Source organism: Apis mellifera, linkage group LG10 (genome assembly GCF_003254395.2).
Source record: "Apis mellifera strain DH4 linkage group LG10, Amel_HAv3.1, whole genome shotgun sequence".
NCBI lineage: Eukaryota > Metazoa > Arthropoda > Insecta > Hymenoptera > Apidae > Apis > Apis mellifera.
This window is the reverse complement of record NC_037647.1, coordinates 52,570-68,431: the sequence shown is the minus strand read 5'-3', so window position 1 is coordinate 68,431 and position 15,862 is coordinate 52,570. Positions and strand designations below refer to the sequence as shown.

The 15,862-nt window shown below is 18.8% G+C and overlaps 1 protein-coding gene across 9 annotated transcripts in view; it reads left to right on the top strand.

Annotated features, from left to right (window-relative positions):
* The window catches only part of LOC727349 (RNA-binding protein 1), a 47,236-nt gene extending 31,700 nt beyond the window's left edge, over positions 1-15,536 (top strand). For all 9 annotated transcript variants that reach the window (XR_003305469.1, XM_026443323.1, XM_006572049.3 and 6 more), the window contains 2 exons: positions 14,869-14,955; positions 15,404-15,536. Coding sequence is in view for 8 of the 9 variants with exons in the window: in XM_026443323.1 (XP_026299108.1) it covers positions 14,869-14,955; positions 15,404-15,407 (91 nt within the window). In the remaining variant the exon portion in view is untranslated. The remainder of the gene's footprint in view (positions 1-14,868; positions 14,956-15,403) is intronic.
* The last annotated feature ends 326 nt before the right edge of the window (positions 15,537-15,862 follow it).

Sequence of the window (15,862 nt, the reverse complement as noted above, 5' to 3'; positions counted from 1 at the left end):
TATTACGTACTATATATATATATATATAATACTAATATATATACATATATATATATATATTAATATTATTATATATATACATATATATATATTAGTATTATTATTATGTATAATATATGTAGAATTAAATTGGCGTCATTATTTAAAACTAAAAAGAAAACACTTTATATCTTTGTTATTTCTTTTTTATGAAAACAAATACCAGAATATAATTCTTAAGTATTAAATTATTTTAAAGAATATATGCAATATATAAAATAATTTCATTTTCAAGATTATCTTTATGAGATTTTGAAGTTATATTATATATTATATATATTATTTAAACTAAATTATATTTTTTGACATTTTTATAGAGCAGAAGAAAATAAATCCAATGATTATTTAATTTATATTAGTATAATATTTGTTATTGAACATTATATTAATGTTATTGAAAAATTATTATTTCATAAACTTGTTCTGAAAAAATTTTATAATACATTATATACCTTAACATTCAGAAAAAAATTATAAATATATATTAATATTTTTTGTTTAGTATCAATCTTTAAAAATTATATATCGTATATAATTCTCATTATATTGATATCTTGAAAGACAATATTTCTAATAATGCTATGTTAAATTATATATTCCATATTTTAAAATTTAATACATGACAAATATGTATTAAAAAATAAATAAATAATAATATTTTCCAGATGAATTTAATAATATATATGAATGAGTGTAAATCATGTATTTTCATTTCCACTTTTTTCTTTTCATATTAAGAAAAATGTTTCGATTTGTACTTTTTCTGTAAGTGTTATATCACTCGAAAGAAGTAAAAAATTTATATTTCAGATAATGATTATAGATGATTCACTTATAATATATATTGAATGATATAATGAATGTAAAAGATAAAAGGTGAAGAATTTATACTTATTCAATGATTGAATTTAATTTTCAAATTAATTGAATAATGAAATGTTATTTAATAAAATAATAAAAGTATAGGAAATGAAAATATTAAATTTCTTTATTTTTGTAGATATTTTTGTAGCAAAAGAATGTTAAAAAATATTATAATATATTGTAAAAACAAGATAAAAATGCCAATTATAATGATAGTGAATAAAATTTTAGATTTAAAGCGAACAATTGGAAAAATTGACATAACTATTAATTGAAATTTAGATAGTCGAATAGAAATTGTATAATAATTAAATTAAATTAGATAGTAGAAATTTGGATATATACAAGATTTTGATAGCTACAAGAATTATTATATTTAAGAATGAGTGAAGTTTTCTTTTTACATAAAATTAATATTTTGATATATATTATTAAAATTAATTATTTGATATATATATATTAAAAATTAATATTTTCTTGAGATTAGTTTTGCCTATAAAATTGCGTGTTTCTTTAATATAATATACTATGACTATATAAGATAACTTTTGAATTTCTAGATTGTGGCTTTATTATGAATTAATCATCTATGTTATTCATCAAAAGTAAAAAGCTATTTTATTTGAATAAAATGTAATATATCGTTCACTGTGGATGAATTCGAGATGTAAAGTTTAATATTTAAGATGAAAAGTTTAAATTCGTCTTAAAAAATGCAAATGTGTTATTTCTTAATTTTGTCTTTTCTTATATTTTTTTTAGCTATTATATAAAAGCGATCATATCTATTTTTGTTATTATATCAGTATGTGATGTTGATTGAAGATTTTGAAAGTATTTATGTAATAATAGATAGAATGAATGAAGAACATCTGTATCGTTGTGAATCTTTTGATAATAATAATGATAATAAACATGTATGAAAGAATATTGGACAAATTTTTATAATTAAAATGAGTAAAAGTTTAATTTTTTATGTGCTATTTATATTTGTATATAAATATGAAATTTAGTATATAAATATGAAAACTTTGTATAATGTAATCATGTAAATATATAAATAAATTGTATGGATTTTACATTATTTCTTTTTTTGTAGTTTTTTCTAGAATTACAATCAATATTGATTTCTTTATTTCATTCAATTGATTCGTTCATTATATTTAATTTAATTTTCTATCTTATGTTTGATTATTGATTTTTGAATTTTAGTTTCAGATATTTCAATATTGACAAATATTTATTTTGTATTTATAATATTTTATAAATATTTGTTTTGTATTTATAATATTCCATATTTTGAAAAATTCTTGCATTTTTTATGATTAGAAATCTTTTCTTTATTTTAATAATTTTTTCTAACAAATTTCATATATTGTCGATTGATATTGTAAATAAATGTAAATTTAATAAATGTATCATTTAATAAATTATACACTTTTTAATATTGTAATTTAAATAAAATATTATTTTTCGCAGAAAATGTATGAAGATTTTTTCCAGTAAATATTGAAAACATATTTTTAATTTTGAATAAAAATATAACTTCAATATTATCAATCTACAATTTAATAAGTATATTATATGCATATATATGTATATGAATGTATATTATATATATATATATATATAGTAATAACTATCAGTAATAAAATTTTTTCATAGTCATAGCTTTTTCATACATCTCAGTTTCGAATTGGTTTTTTTTATTAATTGAAGTGATTTTCAAGCTAATCTATAAATATAATAGAATTTTTCTGAATTTTATATAACATATTATGAAACATATTTTAATTAAAATAATTCAATTTAAAAATCATTTAAAAACTTTTTGACTTCTATTTATGTATAAACAATCACAATTTGTATGTTTTTCTTATAAATTGATAAATAACGATAATTCAATAATTACATATATTATATACAATAATTACATAATTTAATAAATCTTTTTATTTTATTTTCACATTTTATCATATTTTTTTTTAATTAGAATTAAAAAAACTTTTATAAAAACTTAATAGTTTTATATATTAATCGCATTTTATTTATATTGTAAATATGATTTGGATCAATGTTTTCTTCTTCATGTTGTATAAATTTTTGCATGAATTTTTTTAGTTATTCTATTGATATCTTCATTTTTCTTATCTTATTTCACAGATATTTACTAAATAAGTGTTTTAATATTTTTTAAAATATTTTAAAATATTTTAAAATATTTTTTAAAATATATTTTATATACTTTAAAATGTTAACTTTTATTAATGAAAAATTTGATGGAATAATACTATTAAATTTTTTATATATATTTAACAGAATGGAGAAGAATTTTAACGAATCTTTTATTTGGTCTTTTTTTTTATTTCTAAGCTCTTATTAGAAAAAAATCTGATTTTCACACGTATTAGCAATTCAAATTCTTTAACAAATTGCAATTGCATAAATGAAGCTGATATTATTGCATCTGTGCTGGATGGTTATAATGCAAAGCTGTGATAATTGGAAAATTGCATTGATTTATATTGATAATTATATTTGATAATTTTCAAAAATTATCTTTCTTGAATTTATACAATGTATACAATTTTGGATTTCTATATGAAATTTCTATCCAGAGTTTTTCTATCCATATCTTTCGTTAATTGAATTTTGGAAAATTTTTTTTGAAAATATAATTTTGGTTAAGGTTTCAATATGAAAATATTGAAAATATATTTCTCTTAGATTGATAATTCTTGATAGCTAATTCTTGGTAGAGAATTTGTTGGCTATTAAATATTTTTTACCTTTGATGTAAATGATTTTTTAATGAAATTGGAGGTTATAGAGAAATGCCTTTATTGTCTCGAGATCTATCTAATTTGGATATTCTAAAATTAATGATTTGTGATCTGTTTGCATTTTTATGAAATGTTTAAAATATTTAATTGATAAATATATTGTCAGTAGTTTTTTATCAAATATTTTAATTGAATATTTTTTTTCTGTTGATTTTAATTTTTTTTAATTAAAAAAAATCTAAAGAGCATAATTTTTTAGAATTTTTTACCAGATTCTTTATATTTGTAATATTCCTTATACCTCGCTGCATTTATCTCTGTTAATGTTAATTTAGTTTTTGGTATGAGCTATACCAACATGATTATATATGTTCATAATAGCTTTTTTTGAATTGAAATTTGAATTGAAATTTGCTTTAAAAGCAAATTTTTCACATTTTAATGGATTCATTTTTTTAATTGTTTCTTTTTTTCTGATAAAAAGAATTAAGTATTCCTGTAATCATAGAAAGAAAATGATGTAAAAATTAATTATTCCCAGTAAGTATTTCGTAATTTTTTTACTAAGTTTAAGATGATTTTTTTATCAATTTTATTCATTAATGAATTTTAAGTTGCCTTTATTATTAACTAATTTTGTTATTTGTTCCTTTATATTGTATTTTAATGGATTGATAATAATATTTTTTTTAAATAATCGAAATGCTATCTGAAGTCTATTTTTTATATTTTTCTGCATTCTTTAAATTTATTAAAGAATGCTTTAAAATTATTAAAATATTTTCAAAAAAAGCAAATATAAAATTTAATTTTAATTTAATTACTTCATTTATAAATCTTTGAAATATTTGTATTTTTTAGTCTAAAGATATTATGAATTTATGAATTACAACTCAAAAGATAATATTACGCATATAATTATTATAATATTTTTTATATTTTTTGCGATTTAATTTTAAAGTCGATTTCTAGAAAAAATATATTTTGAAAATTGTTAATAATTTATTATAATGCTATTTAATTATTGGTAATTACCATATGATCACTAACATTGTATGTTCTTTTTAAAATCTGGAAAAACCATATTTAGTTGGTCTAATTATTTCTAAGTTTAGTATGTAATAGATATATATAACTTTCTTAAATTTAGTGTAAAACTAAAAACAACTAAAAAAGAATTCCAAACTTAGAAATTTTTAATTCTTCGAATAATAGTTTTTTTTATTTATATTTATATTATTATAAATTACATAGGATTGTAATTATATAATGTTTCACATGAATGTAAATTGAAATGAAAATTGTTTATTTGTTTTACTTCAATCGTTTAATAAGTTTCTGATCAAAAATTTTGGTGAGATTAGATATTTGAATTTGCATTGATTAATTTTCTTTATATGTTATCGGCTTTTTTTGGTTTTCTCCTCGATAATACATTTGTCATGTATATATATCGTTATTTTGAAAGAAAATTCCGAGAATAGATAAAGAATTTTCAATCAAAATAAAAATCTATTTTTATTTTTGTTTTAATCATCAATATCAAGAATTATTAATTTTTATCCATATGATTTTATTAACTGACTTATTAACAGTAAATAATTTAAGATCCTGGATTTTTTATTTCTATTTCTAGATGAATATTTATGATATTTACTGTATTTTAACTTAAAATATCTACTATATTTATAATGTCACTTCTATATCGACTAAAAATATTTTATTACTTACATAATTTTTCTACGAATAGATAGATTATAGCTGCAATCATATGCTGTTGGTATTAATAATAATGTAATAAATTTTTTTCAATCATTTAAAGTTATAAGGTTATATATATTTTTTAACATTTTTACCGAATTTAAAATAAATTATATAAATTATGTACTATAATTATATAATTAGAAGTAAAAAGTAAAAAATTTTTTGAATCCAATTATCTTATTTTTGAGAGAATATTATCGTTTTTTTTTATCTGTGATTAGATTCTTCTTTGCTTGATAAGACTTGAACTTGTATTTTTCAATTTTTTATGTAATCTTATGTCTTCTATATTTTTATCAATGATAATACAATATATCTCAAATCTATGATCTCTAGAATTTTTATCTACGAAATGAATTTATTCGAATAAAACTTTCGATATCACCAGTATGATTTATATAATTTAAAAAAATAATTTGCTGAAAAAATAATTTTCGAAGTAGAACTTTTTTTAATTGAATAAATTTGTCAGTTATCGAAATCGAAAATTTTATCGATTATCGCCATTTTTAATTTGTCATTTAAGATTAATTCTGATAAATTAGAAATATTAATTATTCTCACATTCAATGTACGTTGTCGGGATTATATATTTCGGTTTTTTGTCTATTGATTTTATATGGAATTTTTTTTTATTTCTTTTGTAAATGTTCCTATTTCGTATATGCAAAATAATTACATTTATTGTATCGATATTAATGAAAAAAAAAATAAAAATTAAAATAAGAAATGAAAAATAAAAATAAAACGAAAAAATAAATAATCAAAAATAAAACAAAAATCAGTTCGAGAATTTCGATACATTTATCGACAAATTATTAAATAGGCAAAAAGTTATGTATCATTTATTAAATTTAATTAATGAGATTAAATAAGTGTTTTCTTTTGAGTCTTTTAAGAAAATTTGAATAGAATGTAGAATATATATATTCGAATAGAATCGAATATATATTCGAAAATTCGAATAGAATGTAGAATATATATATATATATATTCTAGAAATATATATTTCAAATGTAATCCTTTTAATATTACCTTGAGTTTCCTTTTTGATTTTGGTTAATATAATTTTTCTTTTTAATTTTTTTTTTTTTTAACTGTTTTGTATGTATCTGCAGAAAGTTTATTTGTAATTTAATTTTATTATTTTTTACCTTTTTTATTATCGTGTTTAACAAGAAATTTTTCGAGATCTATTATTTGCTTAAGGATTTCTAATAAGGGATTTCTATTATAGTTTTAATAAAAATAAAAATAAAATAAAAGATTTAGATATAGATTTGGTGATTTCTTGATCCAAATTCTACTGCATATCTATTTGTCGATTGAGAATCGTCCAATTATTTCACACAATTTCTTGTTATCTTATAATTTATTTTAATTTATTATATAATTATATATTATATTATAATTATATATAATTATATTATAATTATAATTATATATATTATATTAATTATATAAATTATTTTAATTTATTATTTTATAACTTTGATTTTTGTTTTTGAATTTTTTTTGTAATTTTTGAATTATATATGAGCTTTTTTTCCATGTACTGTTTTAGATTTTTTTTATCGTTATTCCATATATTTTTTTCTGCATTCGAGTTGGAAGTATAATTTGATTGACATTTGTTATTGGAATTTTTTTTTTTTTTTTTTTTTTTTTTTTTTTGGTTAAAAAATATTTAGTTCATTACTCTGTATTTTTAATGCATTGAATTTATGCCTGAATATATATTGCCGCTTATTTTAAAAAATATCGAAATATTAAATGATTTTTAATATTATTTGAAATTATCATTCATAACTTTGAATCATTATCACTTCTGTTATGTTTTCTTTATATGTTCATTTTGATTGACGTTTAAGACAAGAATAATTATCTGATATTGAATTTCGATTTAGATATACTATGTAACTGGATTCAATTTTCAGAAAGAAGAATCTTAAACTGCTGATTTTTATAATATAGTTATATTGGCCATGTGGCTGTTGACTGTTAATTCATTTTTTTACACTCTTTCTCGTTATTGATTATTTTTTATTTCATATTTTTTTTTCTAAATTACGAATCATCATTTTTAATAGGATAGGAAAAAGAATTTTATCTGATTTTTTTCTTTATTCTAATTTATTGCTTTGTGTAAACAGTTCAAATTTTTAACAAAAAAAATAATCATCTAGATTGAAATTGTCAATATCAATCAATATTAATCAATGTATCAATATTAAATCAAATAATCAAAAACTGTATTATTGCTATTTGTTAAATATTATTTGCTAAATTATATATATAATTTAGTTACTATAGCTTGCAACATACATACATATAATATGCATTATTGTAAATTACACATAGTAATTGATAATGTAAAAATATAAATTTAATTAATGATTAAAATAGAATAATTTTTTGAAATTGGATCAAATGATTTGAATTATTTTTAAAATTTAGAAAAAATAATTCTATATGATATAAAAAATAAATTAGGAAAATTTGAAAAAATTAAAATTATGAAAAAAATATAGGTTGTTTTTTTACAAGTTTTTTATTTGAATCTTATTTGAATAATGAAAAATACTGAAATATACATTTTATAAATTTTTATCAATTATATATACGCTAAAAATTTCATCAAATTCAATTGATGCAATAACAAAACACCAAAAAATATAAAAATCTTTAGATTTATTACGAAAATTTAAAAAAAAATATACTTTTATTTATAACGCACAGCATTGATTGAAAATGAAATTTTCAATATATATATATATAATAACTAAATTTACAAAATATATGTTTTTATTACAAATTCAAGTAAAAAATAATAAAGCAATGTTTATATTTATATTTTTTTCATAATTCTGATTGCAATTTTTTCAAAAAATTTTTTTATGCTCCATAAATTAATTCTTCTAATTTTTCAAAGAAATTCAAATAATTCAATTCAATTTTAAGAATATTTTATTTTAAAGAGTATATTTTTGTTTTATTTTAAAATTTATTTAAAATAAAATTTAAAATAAATTATTTTATTTATTATTTTATCGCTACTTTATTTTAAAAAATATATTTTATTTTTATTTATTATTTTATTCGATAATTATACTTTTCCTTCCTATAAATATGTATCGACTTCACAAGGAATGTTTCGCATAATTTTTTTTTCCAGAATTAAATATTAATATTCCGTTGTTTTATTTGAAATGCTTAATTTGCATATGAATATTGTTTATTGAGCATTCATTGAAATGTTTTTTTGATTGATCTAAAATATGTAATCATTTTTATATTGTTAATACATGTTTTTTTTGTTTCTTCATCGATATTTTTATTTTCATAAATATATAATTATAAATGTATGTTATGTAATATGAAATATACTTGTCATATTCTTCATTGCAAAAACTTTCTACTTCTGTTCTATTTTGCTTCATCTTAATTTTCATTTAAAATTCCCATTTACACAAAAATATTCGCAATATGATTAAATGTCTGAACGCCATTAAAAATATCCGAGGACTATTGTATACGAAAAATAAGAAACATGTAAAGCGATACTTATTTGTTTTTCTTTTTTTTCAATACATCATGTTTTATAAACTTTAACTTAAAATATCTTAATATATCTATATATATTTAATATATCTTAAATGATCTTTTGATGCAAACATCTTAATATTTTGTTTGATTTCCATTAAAAAAAAAATATGTTACATTCATATAATTTCTCACATTCATTTATTCTATTTCATATAAAAAACTATTAATTTACTTAATTATATTATCTAATCTTATCTAATTGCAATTATTTTATTTTATTTATTTTATTATATGAGATTATTTTTCACGAAATCATTTATTTTTATTTAAATATTTTTTTACGATTTATTAATTTGCGATAAATTAATTTATAAATGATTTTCATTTATGGATTAAAATAGATTATGATATGACATAAATTGTAAACTTAATTAATTTAGGTTTTTTTTTTCTGAAATATCATTTTCTTCTTAAATTGTATTTTACTAGTTTTATCGTGCTTTTAGAGAAATATGTAATTAAAAATTATCCTAATTTTATGATTATACGAGATCATTTTCTATCATAATGACTTACAATATCTGATCATGTTTGGCAATCAAAGCATAATAAAATCTTAACAAATTCCAAATTTATATCAAAGTGCAAAATGTTAGTGCTCACAGAAAATTTCTCCCTAGTCTATGAATTTTAAAGTTGTTTGTGAGGTTAATGATACTATGGATTAGCTCTACAATTCCCAACTTTAAAGAGAAGTTCTCGAATGTTGTACAAAAACATATAGTATTCAGGACTTATATAAATTTCATTAAAAATAGGATTATGTTGATTGATTGTCCTTAGTTAGAAGTTATCTAAAATATATTCTTAGAATCATATTGCACTTAAGCCAAGCTGAATTGTCTTAAAAAATATTTAATTCCAAATACTTTTATCTTTTATTAAATATCTTTTATTAAATATTATTTATAAAAAATGATATTGTTTTTAACAACATTTTAACTTTTAAAATTTTATTTAACTTTTTAAATTTAATAACATTTTAACTTTTAGACTTAATATAAATTGACGCAATAATAGAGAAAGGCGACAATAATAAAAAGGTTTTGTACAAGGAAATTTTTTTAAAGCATAACGCTTTTGAGGATAATATTTAATTGACATTTGGAATTAAATATTTTTGTAAATTGATTAGAATGCAATGTGATCTTAAGAATTATGATCTTAATAATACTTCAATTATGACAGTATCAATGACATAACTTATTAATTTATTTTTAAGAAAATTTATAGCAAATATGTGTGGATCATAAATTTCTTAAATTTATCGATAATCATGAACAGTCGAATTCGACAAATTCAATCTTGTAGCAATTCTCGAGTTGTTATTCGTCGATTTGCTTCAATCAGTGCTTTTATTTTGTCTTCGTCAGTTTTAACTAATCTTCCAGAACGTCCATCTTTAATTAAAATTGTTGGAATAAAATTTTGAAAACCAGTTTTGACACTAGTGTATTGTTAATATACCTTCTCTATAGACTTCATATAATTTTTTTCTTGACTGAACTGTTTTCTTATCTTTTTGGTAATAAAAAAGTAAAATATGCTGAAAATGCTCCTTTTGGTCTTGCATTTTTATTATTACAGACGAAAAACACAAGCGCATGGAATCAAATGAATTTTTTTTATAAATAAATTATGACTATGAATAAATGTCAACTGTCAAAATATATAATAACAATACAATTTAGAATGAAGTTGGCTGGATAAACATTCAGTTAGTGAATGAAAAAAAACGAAATTATTTTTTAAATAATTCAATAATTCAATATAAAACAATATATTTCCTATGTGTATGTTATTTATTTTATATTATTTTTCGGTGATGTCTTGTTTGTAATTAGTTTAATATTATCTATAAGTTTTTGAATAATTTGTTCAATGTTAATGAAGAATATCAGAATATCATCAATTAAGGATATTCAAGAGAAAAGATATTAAAATTCGAGATAAATTTTCAATAATTGATTTTATCTATTATACTTATTTTGTGAATTGTTTTTTAATTTAATATAGATTATAATGTATAATATAATATATTATTATTTTTATTCCAATAAATATTATTTATCGTTCTTTTATTAGAATTAATATATATAGAATGTCCTAAAAATGTTCTAACATAAATTAGAGATTCATTTCAGGCAATATTTTCTTTTGCAAAAACTTTCGTTATGACTTTGTTAATAAGTTATTAACAAAAAATAGTGGCCGTATTCGAATCGCAACAATACTGATTATATGTCGCCATTTGAGAATGAATAAGTTTAAGCAATATCAATATCAAAGAAAATGTAAATATAACAAATATTCTTTATTGATAAAAATTATATCAAATTATATTACGAATAATAAATAATTTAATTATTTTATTATTATAAAGTTGATATAAAAAATGAATAATACAAAATTTTTCTAACAAATGAACGATCAGTATTATATTCGGAATAAAAAAAATAAATCAGATATTATAATATTAAATTAAGAAATAATTCATATGAAATAGATAAAATCAATCACTTATCGAATTTTTTATTTGAACGTTGAAATATGCCACTCATTATTTTCTTAACATTCTTTTTTAACATTAATGGTCAAACTAATTTTTGACAAATTTAGACATAATACTATAAATAAATCACAAATAAAATATTGAAAAATAATACACACATTATATCATTGGATCAATCAATCAGATCAATGTCTATCATTGCACTATCATCAACATTGATCAGTTGATCAATTGTAATTTAACAATTCCAGAAGAGATTTTTTAAATTAATTTTTTTTTTAAATTATTTCTATGTTAAAAATATTTTTAATTTTTAGTGACTTTAAAAAAACCTGATTTTCTTATAATAAATGAGATTCTATGTATTCATTTTTTACTGTAACTTTGTTACTTCTGTATTCTTTTTGAGAAATACTAAAACAAAATAATATTTATTATTAAACAAATATTTTTTAAATCAATTGATAATTAATCACATTATTTATATATTTCGAACATTAATAATATCATTTTCTTCCATCATCGATCATTCTAATAACAGTCCACTAATAATTATACATATGTGAATGATTCACTTTCATTGAAATATCCATATTATATGCAATAATAGTCAATAAAATATGTAATTATTGCAATTTTAACTTTCACTGTTTACGATTTTTCACTCTTATTAAAAGAATTGTAAATTTTCTAAATTTTGGCGATAAGAACTATTATAGTTGCTCCACTACTTTTTTAAGTATTAAGTATTATTAAGAATTAAATATTATTTAAAGTAAGCAATGTGTCGAATATTAGATTCAAGAGTTTGTTGATAGATTATAAATGATAAAAGTTCCATTAAAAAATATATCCTTAAGGTTTTAAAAATTGTAATTTTTTATTACATTGTCGAATCTTAATTCGCTCACGATTATTTTTGATTCCCTATCTTAGTTTTAATATCGTTGGCAGCTACTGTGTTTTTATCGTATTCAGCTAATATTCATAACATATTAAAATATTCCATTTGTTCGTATAATAAATGCATATTATAATATAATTCACATTATATAATAATAAAATTAATTTATTGTTAAAACGTTTTAAAATTCTAATGTTAAAACGTTATTCGTATATATATCCACATGCAAGTGAAAGTTCACATATAAAATAAACAGAATTTATAAAATTTTTGAGAATTTTATTAATATAAATAATACAAAAATTAACAAACTTCTAAATCCTTAAATTTGTAAGAACTTTTTATTATATTTCCTTCCTTTCATTCTTGGCGAATGTGTGATTCTTTCTGAGTACTAATTTTTAGCAATTTTTTTTAAATTGGGAGTGTTATATAATGAGAAAACTTAATATCATTATATATCTCGTCGCAGAACTATGATCCGCTGAAATGAATGTTTAGAGAATTTCAAAGCGCATAAACATTTTTAAAAATCTAGTAAAAATTAGAAATTTGTAATCTTTGAAATTGTTAAGAACAAAAACCAGAATTGATAATAGTTTGAATTTCATTTTCAATAGTTTAAGTATTTTCAACAGTTCAGTTTTAATAGTATAAGTAAGTATAATTTCTTTATTCTATATTTTTTTATTCTAATTCCATTTTCTATATTCTCAATATTAGTCAAGATTGAGATATAATAAGTCACATGTCTGTAGCCAAATGTCTTATAATAAATCACTATAATTTTTATTTTTACATGCTACAACGGAATACGAAGAGTCATCCTTAAAAACCTCTCTCTAATGCGATCATTGATCTTTTTTAAGCTTCTTTTTTCTTAATTTGCAATAAATTTTACTGAAAATTTACTGAAAATAATTTTGGAAGAACATCAAGTTTCAAAAATCATCGAAAGAGAATTCAGATTAGATCGATAGATGCAATTTAGTTCAGATAAAGTATAGATCAAAACGTACAAGTCAAGTTAAATAATCAAGAATTTTGTTTTGTATGCGTGTTTATTATGCGAATAAGTATGGAATACTATAATATTGTTTTGGATATTAGCGATGAAATGCAATAATAGTGATAGTGGTGACTCGATAAATGAAGAATTATATAAAATTTATATTAACAATGAATTCCAAGCTACTCATATATATTATTATATATACAACGGTTAATATAATGTTTATTAATGGATTAATAAACATTAACTTATGATATTAACTTAATGTTTAATTAATGGATTATTTGCGTATTGTGCCATCATTGTATTGATAATATTTTATCAATAATAAAAGACGCTAATATTAATATATATTATAGCATTCATATATTATATATAATTGTTATTTGAGATACTATAATTAATTATTAATTAATATAAAAAATATTTATTTGATAACAAATATTATTTTATTCTAGTATTTCTCAAAAAGATGCAAAATCAGCAAAAAAATGGAATTTTATTTAATATAAGAAAAGCCATCAATATTTTTAACGTATGGGTAGTACAAGAATTTTTAGAATTTCTGTATTACAAATGATCAGTATTGATTAATACTGATGATAATACAACGAAATAATTGATAGATATGTTGATTTGATGATATAATATATATGTTACTTTTCAATTTTATTTATTAATCTATTTAATATTACGTGTAAATTTATTAAAAATTTTATTTGTCAATACTAAGAAAAAATATTTAGATGATAATCCAATAGCATATTTTAATACTCAATTAAATTTTCGGAATTTTTAGTAATTAATGATTTTATTTATTTACTGATGAATTCTTTTTTTATTTAATATAGATTATAATGAATGATTTATTTCTTTTATTTTCAATATATAGTATTGATTAAAAAGATTTATATTCATTTTTTTATATTATAATAATAATTAATTTTAGTTTATTTAAGTTTAATTTAAGTTTATTTGTGATATAATTTTTTATCGATAAAATAATTATTGTATTCAACATATTTTTTTCGTAATATATTGCCTGGATTTATTTGTATTCAATCAATAATACGTTATTGTCGCAAAATTTTAGATTTCACACTCTGTGATTGGCTAGTGTTTTTTGTTAATTATTCGTTAATAAAGCCATAAATGATGATTTTTGTAAAGATCTTGGTTGAAATTATCTCAAGAATCTTTAGTTTATATATCTCATATATCTCAATATTTTTATGATATTCTATATATAAAATATATATTCATAATATAATTCTTATAATTGATGGTGAATATTTTAATTCTATTATAGTATATATTAATAAATATATTGTTCTATTGTTAATTATCTTATTAATTAATATAAAATACTTTTTTAATATTTTAGGTCAAGATCCCGTAGCCCGCGCAGAAGATCTTTAACCCGTAGTCGCAGCCGAGATCGTCGTTCTCGTTCGGATTCCCGTGACAGACGGTACTAACATTAGATAAATTAAAAAAAAAACTAAAAGAACTAAAAAAAAGAAAAAAAAAAGAAAGAAAGAAATAGATTTTATTTGATAGATAGATTGAAAATGAAAAGAGTTTGAAGGAGATCATTTTATATATATTTTCTTACTATAAGATGTAAAACGAATGTTTTGATAATTGAGATTTATAATCGTTGAAAAAAGTTAAAAGCAACAAAAAGCAAGTGATCTGAAATTCTTTTATATATATTTTTTTTAATTAAACGAAATATTCTTATCTATAATTTTTAAATCTGTGATATTAAGTATTTTAAAATATATAAAATAATTTAGATATAATTTTTTTGTATCTTTTTTATATTGATATTCTCATTTATAGCAAAGAAAGATGAAATTAAATTCTGGATTAAATGAAATAAATATTTTCTAAGTGTTTTCCCTATTTCCTTACAGTTAGATGCTAAAAGTATTCCAGACAATGGATCTACTAAATATGGCAGAAAGAAGATAAAAGAAAAATGATTTTATATGTATATAAAAAAGATCGTTATTACACGTACATACAGTTTAACAATTATTATTATAATTAAAAAAAATAATATTTGTAAGAAATGCGAAAGAAATATATACACAATGTTTACTATTTCAATTGTTGAGTTTGTATACATATATAACATGAAAATTAATCATATATACACATAAATGCTTTTGAGTAACTATATATATATAATATTTTCACAAATATATGACATATTTTTTGTATACAGGTACATTTCACAGACATAAAATTTTTTATAATTGAGTAATTAAATATCGAGTAATGAATTAGATATCTATTTCTTAGATGTCTATAAGATTTATTCATTGCTTTAAAGTGAATAACACTTATATTATTTACAAGTAATACATAAA